Here is an 11276-nt window from a genome sequence, read left to right on the forward strand (position 1 = left end):
GCTGCGTGGCCGTGTTCTCAGGTGACTCTGACACGTTCCCACACACACCGAAGACACCGATACTCAGGTGTTCACGTTGATGGAACAGATTAAAGCGACAAACTGAGATCAACCGCTGAGGTCGGCGACGTGGTGAGTTTGTTTTTGTTGTTTTTTTTCCTGTTTTAGTCCATAGAACCTTCATTATGTGGTTTTAGGACACATAGTCACTTATTTTTACCTTATTTTATAAATCTGTTGTCTAAAAATCAGTTTTTAACTGTTATAAATAAAAGAAAAAAAATATATATATAAGAGTCATTGTCAGGGAAAATTCTTTGTGATGTTCATTTGATACAAGATATTCAAAAGTAAAGTCTTTACTTTGTATTTTTTATTGTTGTAATTTTAGTGTATTTTTTCTAGATTTAGTTCATAAATCAAATGTAATAATGATGTACAAAATAACAAATATGCATTAATGTTCACCATAATTTCCAATGAAAAGTGCTGTATTTTCTTAATTACTGAAATTTTCTTTATTGACCTGGTCCATGTTAGTGTTTTTCTTAGATTTTATTGAAATGGAAAATGAAAAACACTGAATATGAATTAGCTGTTACTAAGAAAAGGCTGAAAGATACAAATTGACATTTGTTTTTTTATTACCACTTCTAATCTAAAGCTCTAGAGTCTTTAGTTTAGAAAACGTTATGGTTCAATAACTCATTGGTCAGTATTAAGTAGCAAACAAAAACATTAATCAGAATGCAGTTATATTAATAAAGCAATTATATTAATAAGTAAAGACGAGTGAAAAAGCAGCTGACGTCCAAAAATAAAATCTTTGGATGATTCTCAAAGTCTTTAGAGTTTGTGATCAAGACTAAATTAAACCATAAAAAGAAAGTCCTTAAAAGTTGGCTTTTAAGGACTAAAATACTAAAATAAGGAGTGAAGCAAGGTGCTAACATTGCTTCAGTTTGCTTTTTTAATTTAATTTGATACAAATAACTTGAAAGGTTTGTTCTGTCCTTTCAGAGCAAAACTTTGATGGAGCGGTACGAGTCTCTGGGTCCCGTCGGGGAGGGCAGTTACGGTACCGTGCTCAAGTGCCGTCATCGACACTCCGGTCGCTTGGTCGCCATCAAGAAATTCCTGGACTCGGAAGATGATGAGGCAGTGAAGAAGATCGCCCTCAGGGAAATCAAGCTGCTCAGGGTACCTGCCAATCATCCCATCGACCATTCAGTCAATGAATAACTGAGCCTGAAACCTGAGTGCTGCTGAAACACTGAGATGATCAGCCAACCACAAGACAAACAAGCTCAAATTCTCACCAACTAACCCGTTGTTTTGAGTTGGTTGTGATGTTGTGAAGGCCTGACCCGTTAAAAAACCTTTGACTGGAAACCATGATGGTCAAAGTGTTAGTTATAGTAAAAGACAAAAACTACATGCATCTACATTCTCTGCTCTCTTTTGAACCTCACAGCAACTGCGTCACGACAATCTGGTGAACCTCCTGGAGGTGTGGAAGCGCCGTCGTCGCTGGTACCTGGTGTTTGAGTTCGTGGACCGGACGCTTCTAGATGAACTGCAGCAGTGCTCAAGCAGATTGGACCTTAACACCTGTCGGCAGTACTTATTCCAGGTCCTTAGAGCTGTCAACTTTTGTCATCAGCAAGATGTAAGGAATACTTTCAAAGCTTCTTTTTAACATGAGCAAAAATGGCATCAAGGATCATTAAATTTACTCCACAGGTTCAGAGGTCCAGGCTAGTGTTTATCATCAAGACTCACAGCTTTACAATCACAAATTCAATTATTTTTCCAATAAATATGTCATGGAAATATGCGTGACCCTGTGTTTGGAATAACTTATCCTCATTAGGTCATCCATCGTGACATCAAACCTGAGAACATCCTCATCTCTCAAGAGGGTGTGGTCAAACTGTGTGATTTTGGCTTTGCCCGAACCATTGCATCGCCCTCTGAAGGTGGTGTGTATACCGACTACGTAGCCACTCGTTGGTACAGAGCTCCCGAACTGCTTGTAGGGGACATCAAGTATGGAAAGTAGGTATTTCTGCACTGCTCTAGTTTCCTGTTGGATGTTATGAATGCCAAGCAATAACTGGTAGGTGTGTTTGTATGTGTAGACCGGTAGATGTTTGGGCGCTGGGTTGTGTGTTAATAGAAATGCTGACCGCACAACCTCTGTTTCCCGGAGACTCCGACCTTGACCAGATATACCACATTGTCAGATGTTTTGGTAAGCTCTTACAGTAACCTAATCAGGATATCGATTCATATTCATTTATTAATAAATTCTCCTTGGCTCCAGGTAACTTGACGGCTCATCACCAGGAGTTATTTTACAGAAATCCAGTCTTTTCTGGAGTTAAACTACCTGAATGTTCAAAAATTGTCCCACTGCAACAACGCTTCTCCAAAGTTCCACCAACTGCCCTTGATCTGGCACAGGTATTCCACAGTTTGGTTATCAGTTAATGCCAAAGACAATCCAACAGTTCAAGTCAATGAAGTATTAAGTGGAAGTTCTTTTTTGGTATTGTTTAAGTGACCAAATCATTAACATAATTTGTACCTTCATTTGTTGCTCAGAAATGTCTAGAGATGGACCCAAAAATACGAGCTCAGTGTTCAGACCTGTTAGAGCATCTTCTGTTTACTCAAGACTCTTTCAACATCAGGTATACTTTACCTTTGTTTTGTGAAATAAGTCTCAAATCCTAGAATTTATCTTCTAAATAGTCAAAAACTTCTGCATCTTTCTTTGTGTCTGCACAGATTTTTAGATGAGCTGAACACTAAAATTCAAAAAGACCACAGAGAAAACTCTACACTTCCCAAAATACCCACGACACTGCCAGAAAAAGATAAAGGGGATGATAAAAACTGCAAAAACAAAGACAAGAAACAATCGGAACAAACTGAAGAGAAAGTTAACAAGGATAAGACAGAGAAAACAAAGGGAAAGCAACCGTCCAAGCTGTCTAAAACTATTCATACCACCAATGAATCTTTTGTGACCAAACAACCGAAAACATTTGGTAACAAGGACATCTATCACACAGAGCAGTTTTCAATGAAACCAGAGAAAACACCTGGTTCAGAGTTAAAGGAGTTTGAGATTTTAAAGTCAACTAAAAGCTGTCTCTCTGACTCATCAGATGTCACCAAGAAAGCTGTAAGCTTAAAGAAGAAAACTTCAGTAGCAACAAAACCTGATGTGTCTCTAGACTTAAGTAAAGACTACCTTCAGAAGGCCAAAGTCACAGACTACAGTGACCTGGACAAAGAGAAAACCATGAAGCTCCTTGGGGAATCATCTAAATCTGAGACAAACGAAGAGTTTGTGAGGAACTCAAGCAACCCCAGCTTAAAAGTTTGTAAATTATCTAAAATGTCCGTCAGTGATGGTCGAAGTTTAAATTTATCCCCAAAAACCGTTTTGGAATCGGACACAAGTGTAACACCTACATATCCTCTACCATCCTTCAATGACTTTACTACCCCAACAACGGTCGATGTCACAAAGTCGGGAAAGACAAGTTTGACATCAAAGTTTCAGATTGAGTTATTAGAAACTAATGCAAAGCACGACTTCCCTGAATGTCCAAAAGCCAAACAAAAAAGCTTCAGGAAATCCCAAACTACCTCAACTAGTGGCCAACACACTCATAACACCTCATTCAGTCCTTCAAGGGCTGCTGCAGATCTTTCCAAACAGTCATTTACACCTGTTACGGAAACCAGTGCTGCCCACAACCTGTCCACCCTACCTCGGGGAATCTCACTTTCAAAAACAAAGACTCTTTCAAAAGACAAGGAACCCACTGATGACCAGGATGTTAGGAAGTATCACAGATTCTTGAAGCTGAATCCAATGGCAGAAACTCCAACTAAACCTATTTGGTTGGCCCAAGATTCAGATGGAGAACCTGATTCATCAGAGCATTATTTTTCTAATTGGCAAAACAACATGATTGCAGCAGAAGAAAAAGTTACCTCAACGCTTGTGCCAAATGAAAACTTACCAGTGGAAAAAGCTCTGACATTGTCAGTGCAAGAGAACCAAGAGGATTCAGCTATTTCTGTGTCCATTAGTTCAACAGCTAATGCCTTAATGAATAAAGCCTTAATGCTTCCTGAAAGGTCACCTATTGACAAAAGGAACAATAGCAATCAGGAGTTCAAATTTGATGCAAAGTCTTTGAACATTTTTCACCTTAATCAGAACCCAACAATGTCTCAATTGTTTGGTGATCACACAAGGTTCTCGGTGAACCCCAAGAATCAAAAAACTGCATTTACTCCAGATGGAGGGAAGAAAAGCAATAAGCTAGAAGGAAACAACACAAATATGTCCTCTGATTTGACTTCAGTCATGTCTATGGATCACAAAGCTTTGACGAGAAGTCTTATCCTTCACGAAAGGGACTCTACAGACACTGATGAATTTAATCACAGTGTAGCCCGATCATGTACACCTTCTCCTCCTCCTGCACCTGTTACCAATCTCCTTCACCTCCCTTCGTCTTCCAGAACCCTTACCCCTTCCATCTTTGTCTCCAGTGCCAACAGGCCTGCTGCCAGCGATCACCTTCAGGGAGGAAGTTATCATACCGGGACCAACAGTCTTTGGTAGTTCTCAATGTACTTGCCTTTGAAATTTTGACCCAGCTAAGAATAATTCACCGATATAAGCTAGATTTGTTTGACCCTCCAACCCTTCAAAGGTCTTAAGAAAAACCTTTCGTGTTGTCCAAAAAGCTTGTGCGCAGTCTAGCAGGGTATATGTTACCTTTTTTGTGTAAAGTTTCGTGAACTGACGGTCTAACGGGACATCCTCCTCCTGCTATCCCACTGTCTGATCATGACATCTGTCACGCAGTGGCCGGAGGAGCCATTGTCTTAGTGGGAGGGTTGAATATGCAGTTCCTGTCTCAAGAACTCCTGAAATGTTTGTCCAGTAGTTGAAAACATTAATCTGACTTGGCCGGTTGGACAAAATCAAACTTAGATGCCTTTTTAAATGTCGCCTAGCTAGACTGCTAGGTCAGTCCAACTGTTTTTGTTAGACTGTATTTATATATTGATTATTTTGTGTTTTTGTAACTTGATTTTTTGTGGTTTTATCAATGTAAAGTCAATATTTCTAGCCAAACTTACCCCAAAGCTAGCATTAGCAAAGTTGAGAGAACGTTTTTTCAGATTCATAAATCTCTCACAATCCAAAGAGTCTTGTTGAACAGTTGCATAAATGTTATACATGACTTACGGCTTGCTGTTCCTCTTGCATGTTGTAGGAATTTAGTTAAACCAATATGTTATGGTCATGGTCGACAGGACCAACAGTTTGGACTGAACCAGGCCACAAGGTCCTTCACCTTGCAGGTTGTAGTTTGAACTGGTGTCTTTCTTGCTTACAGCCAAGTAGGATATTTCTAATAACTTATATCAACTGTTTCTGTCTCTCTAGGCCCGAGAAAAGAGTTTTGTAAGTGAAAGGTCTAAAAACATCGTCCATTTCCCAGATGTAAGAAACTCCGTGTTGCTCAGTGGAAAAGAAGGTATGGACACATTTTTGCAAACTCTTTCTGTCTGACACTAAATCTGATCACTTTTCTTTTCTATTTTAGGTTAGTTGTTATTACAGATTTTTGAAGTTACTTTCTTTAAGGACATAAGTTTACAAACACCTACATTATTAGGTCTTCAAGCAGTTGTAAGCTTCTGATACGTTAATACACAAAACATTTGAGTTATGTGGATGTATTTCCTTGCGCCTGGAGGTGACATGTCCATCTGTTCAAACAATTAAATGGAAGTAGAAACATGGGGATGTTCAGCAATCACTTTGTTCAGGTAGGAGAGGCGTTGTGAATACCAAAGATAGTGAAACTTGCATATCAAACCCAGAACAAAAGCATAAAACTGGAAACAGACAAAATAATTTAACAAACCGCTCAGTGGAAACGAAGCATTAGAGGAAAAACTATTAGAAACCACATGTAATTTAAGTTTAATCAAATAAAACTTTTATTATTGTTTTATAAAGTGCCTAATTCACATCTCCAGCTGTACACCAAACCTTGCCAGAAGTGAAATAAAATGTTTAATGTCTTCTCAGCTAAACAGAGCAAAGGTGCTACCAAGGAACAGAGGACAGAAAAGACTCCAGTCTCACTCAGTCCACCATCAGAAGGACAATATGGACAAAACTTCAACACAAATGCGCCAAAACAGATGGAGTAAAAGGAGTTCCCCCTCCCAAACTGATATACTGATTTTAATTTTTTATTTTTATTATTTAATCATGGTGATGTAAACACTGCTGAACTATACTTCAAATACTGACTTTAAATTCCTAAAATGTTAAACTTTGAGTATGAGAACACATTTATAGTTATCATTTCCTTTAACAACCTTTAATTATTGAAAACTGTTAATGAATTATTTATTTTGGTATTTTCGTGGTAAAACACAACACAGGAAACTTTAAAACAATGAATGCAACTTTTTCCCCAAATAAATCAACAATAAATCAGCTGTAAAATCATGTTTGGGTGTGTCTTATTGGTCACAGGTATAAAAACGGAAACTTCTGTAAACTTTAAGAAATCCAACCATAAAACAAACTCATTACAACAGTTGAGTACACTGACAACTTTCCCACTGGTTTCTGTATTTAGCATCAGTCTTAAGTTATTTAAGAAATAAACAAGCTCATGGTTTAATCCTACGACTCATCACTTGAATCTTCTGATGTAATGGCCCTAAGTTTCCAGGCTGGCGCTGACTCCTCACTGCTCGACATCACATTCAGGCTCCTGATTGGCTGAGAGCCAGCCGAACGCCCTCTGGTATTGGCCAGCAGCTGGTAGAGGAGTCTAAGAGCTTGGTTGGTGTTGTGGTTTCTGATTGGTCCTCCAGCAATTGGTTGTTCTCTGATTGGTACCTTGGTTACCGGCTTCCTTGCCGACGATTGGACCACGGACCTTTGGGTTGTGACGACCTGCTGTAAAGTTTTACAAATAAAATGTTTACTCCTCTAACAATGATTTAACACATACTAGGTTATTAAATCTGATGCTGTTTATTAATTTCAGGTCAGTCTTATGAGAAGTGGGCAGAGTGGTTATAGTTTTTCAAACTCGTGATCCAGTTTTGTGGTTATATCTAAGCAAAAAGCAAAACGGTAATTTAAATCAAAACAAACAGCAGTATTGTATAGTTTAATGCTTTATTCTAAAGTATTAATTGTAGGTAGGATGTTAAAACGGTGGCCATCTTGAAACCATAGATCCTGGACACCTGATTTTAATTTTGGTGGCATTGAAAATGTGTTCATGGTTATCCTGACTGTTATTCTCCACATAGTAATCAGTGATTATCTATGGGATCCAATATGGCAGCCAGAACAAACAAAGATATATTATTCTGTATCTGTCTGTATGTGCTAACCCTACAACGAATTCCACCTCAGAAAATATTTGTTCAGCTTCTAAATCTCAATTCAAATAGTGTGACACTTTGATATTAGAATACTTTGATACCAAACAAGACAAACAGGATGTACAGGTCTTGATTGGAAGGTTTCACCGGGCTCAGCACCGTCTGGTTTCTATCTTACCTTTGCGGTGGCAGGCCTGGTTGTTGTTGGACTGATGTTAGATCCCGTGTCAAAAACCTTGCAGGTCTCATCAACAGGTGACCCGTCAATCTCTGGAAGCTCAAATTCCAACAAAGGCTGATAAGACTCAACTGTCAAAGAGAAATTAGAGGAATGTTGGTTTTTGCAACGGATAGCAAGGATCAACTGCCTGAAACTCTTCAGTTTCTTCTTTAGTTGTAAACTCTTTCCTTTGACTCTTCTGCTGCAGACCATACCGATCCATTCACTCCAACCCTGTTCAATCCGCCTTAATACAACTCTGCTTACTTTGTCTAGAAAATCTGGTTCATTTGGGGAAATGTGAATGCATAACTGAACTCTGGTTTGCCTACAAAACTTGGTCTAGGTTTGGTTGAAGTGAACTCTGCTGCGGTTCAAATGCATATGAGAACGCTAAGCGGACCAGAGGCCGCTCCAAAATCAGGAGTAGGATTACAAAGCAGGGAATTCTGGGTAAATACAATCAAAACAAACGTGATAGTCTAGCTGTAGCTATGGCTTGTGATTTTTTACCAAAGACAAAAGAGAAAATCACAGCCATTTAGAAAAAAACTCATTTTACGATAAAAAGTTTTGCCGCTAGGTTGAGGTGGTTTTTTGGCCACATCAAAATTGGCTAACTTTGTAAAACTGCAATAAAAACTTTTTTTTTTTTTTTTGCATCACCTGACTTACTACTGGTTCACATCATGAATATTAAGACAGCATGTAGTAGGAGGATAATGGCGTGGCATGTTTTTAATGACTTATTGCGTTAAGCAACTTATTTACATGTGATTTTAATTGTATTTTTTTATTTATTGGAAACAAAGAAATTGCAAAATTGTGTATTTTTTGACATCAGTGGAAGATTGATCGCTCCACAAGCAGGAAGTGGACTACAGCGCAGGGCATTTTGGGTAAATTCAATCAAAACAAACACGTTAGCCTAGCGCTAGCAGAAAAAAAACGGTTTGACAAAAGAGAAATCCTATAGCCGCTAAAATCTGATGCCGCTCCATTTTTGTTTACATTTTGTGAAGAAGGAAGATGCCCTCAGTGTCTTCTTCAGAGGTTTTTGTGTCGTTTCCTTAAGCGGTTCTTGGTGCAGCGCCCCCACAGGCGAGGAGGAGAACAGGGTTTTCTAAGAGTTCGGATAATTTGACAGTGCAGTGTGAGATGGAGAACTGTAGCAGCTGAAAATGTAACAAATGTTACAATTTTTCTCCCAGATTTAACCCAGTCTACCAGACTAACAGGTGAGAAACACTCTGAGAGTAATGTGTAATTTTTTTTACTTGTTTACTGCCAAATATTTGAAAAAATTTTTATTGGATCTATAACTTCTCTGCTCTGTTTGTATGAAGGTGTCTTTGCTGCCATCTGATCTGTCAGTCTATGCTGCATTATTTATAACAACAGCTCTGAGGTGTTTTTTCTTTGGTCTCCATCTTTTGTTGCCACCTGAGCTGCTATAAACACATCAAACGATGAAATTACAGCCTGATGCCCAACATGCTGAATCATCCTGTCTGTTTCTTTCAGCTAAAAACAAAACATTTTCTGAGAGAAAAGCTATTAAAACAACGCTGAGTGAATCTGCACTCACCCGGGATCCAGTTGTTGCTGTGAACTTTGAGGAAAAACAGGAGGAAAATGATGGATGAAGCAGAGAAACAGGGAGACATGATGACTGCAGAGGAAGGTGATGAAGAGTGAAGGAGGCAGAGAGGGAGTGGAAGTGAAGAGGAGCAGGACGGCGTCTAGACTTTAAAGGTTACTCAGAGCAAGTTTGTGGCTCAGAGTTACAACAGAATAAAATCCTTCCTGCTTTTCCCTGGGAATCTCTGAGCGACTTAATCCCAGGAATGTTTCACAATCTCTCTGTAGCTTTTACTTGTTTTCATCAGAGTCGGCTGGATTTTTAGTAAAAAAAACATAAATTTAAGCATGTTTTATCAGATCGATGTTTGTTCAATTAAAGTAGGACAAAAATATTAACATTTATTGAGGAAAAATAGAGTCTGGAAACAGGTTTCCTCCTATTTATTATGATTTGGGATGGAGACAGTTGGAATTCCCCAAACATCTCCTCCAATAAAGTTTGAACCGTCTTGCCAAACCTCCCAGCAGCAGCAGCAGTTTTGTGTAATTATATTCCAGCCCAGATTAGCTGCACATTAAGCCCAAAATCTTTGTTTGATCTCCAGAGACGAGGTTTCCAAAACACTTCACATGTGAAAGCCAGGTAGAGGATTTATACGACGGCGTGTCAGGGCCACAGAACAGAAAGGAGCACTACATTTAAGTTATAAAACTCAAAGATTTACCAGGAACATTTTAGAAATTTCTGAGTTTCGAAAAGTTGAAAGTTTGCTAGAAAAAAAAATCTAAAATTTTGAGAGTAATCTCAGATATTTTCTAGAAAAAAAAACAAGAAAATTTCAGTTTGAAAAGTCAGAAATGTGCTAGAATTTTTTTATATATATATATAGCAAAAAATCAGAAATTTTGACATTCATTTCTGAAATATTCTAGAAAAAAGGTGGAAATTTCTGTACTCAGAAACGTAAAAAAAACATGCTAGAAAAAAATCTGAAATATTGATATTAATCTCACAAATTTTCTAGAAAAGTTGAAAATATTTGAATTTTGAAACTCAAAACATTTCCAAAAATCATAAATTTTCTACTTTTTAAAATGAGGAAAAAAAGATTTATCTCAAAATTTCTGATTTTTTTTTTCTTTTCCTTGCAAACTTTTGACTTTTCAAACTCAGGAATTCCCATATCTCTTCTACAAAATTAATGAGGTCAATCTCAAAATTCATGAGGCTTTTCTAGCAAATGTTTAACTTTCCAAACTGTAATGGCTGAAGTTTTTCTAGCAAATCTCTGGAATTAATCTCAAAATGTTTTTCTTTTCTAGCAAATTTTTGACTTTCCAATGTCCATTGTTTACTGCTATAGCCTGAATGTGTACATTGTTCATAAACCTGAGAAAAATCTTTACACCACAAATAAAAATGGTTGCACAAACCAGCCATAGTGTCTCCTTCACTCAACCCCTCCTGTCAGATCAGAGCTAAGCCTTGTTATTTGGGGTAATCTGTGGGAATGAGTCAGTTTCAGGTTTTGATTTGGTTAACAACACCTTTAGGGAACAGTAATTCATTCAGATTACACGTGAGGATTTCCCTCCCACATATTTACAGAAGCAGCTCTCCCATTATTAATGTGGATTTCCCCACAGCACAGCAGGAGAAATGTCTGTTTACATCAGGCTTCACCTTCATCATGATCCCCTTCCATTTTCTACTTTTACCAAAATAAAAGGCATTTTAAAGCTGACTGTAAACCGGGAAGTGTCCCAATCTAGTAAACTTTGTAAAGGTGTTCAAATTAAACACCTGGGCTTCTTCGACAGCCCCACCTAGAGGTCAATAATGATAATATTGAACAGGCTCTGATAAATTAGCATTTTCCTGGTGTGCAAATAAAGAAAGATAATTCATTGTTTTGTGTTTTTATCACCGGCTTAGATAAAAATGTCCTGCTGTGATTAGGATACTATCAGTCAAAAATATTTGAATTACTATTTTCTGTCTTCATAT

General features: G+C 37.9%; 1 protein-coding gene across 1 annotated transcript; it reads left to right on the forward strand.

The window, feature by feature from the left end:
- The first annotated feature begins 16 nt into the window (after positions 1 to 16).
- Positions 17 to 6631, forward strand: LOC116732156 (cyclin-dependent kinase-like 5). Its single transcript, XM_032582145.1, has 10 exons — positions 17 to 132; positions 1021 to 1200; positions 1475 to 1669; positions 1874 to 2058; positions 2142 to 2254; positions 2327 to 2466; positions 2608 to 2696; positions 2794 to 5403; positions 5489 to 5579; positions 6140 to 6631. Exons 2-8 carry the CDS (start codon positions 1033 to 1035, stop codon positions 4652 to 4654), a joined length of 2751 nt encoding a protein of 916 aa, XP_032438036.1. The 5' UTR covers positions 17 to 132; positions 1021 to 1032; the 3' UTR covers positions 4655 to 5403; positions 5489 to 5579; positions 6140 to 6631.
- The last annotated feature ends 4645 nt before the right edge of the window (positions 6632 to 11276 follow it).

Source organism: Xiphophorus hellerii, chromosome 14 (assembly GCF_003331165.1).
Source record: "Xiphophorus hellerii strain 12219 chromosome 14, Xiphophorus_hellerii-4.1, whole genome shotgun sequence".
Taxonomy (NCBI): Eukaryota; Metazoa; Chordata; class Actinopteri; order Cyprinodontiformes; family Poeciliidae; genus Xiphophorus; species Xiphophorus hellerii.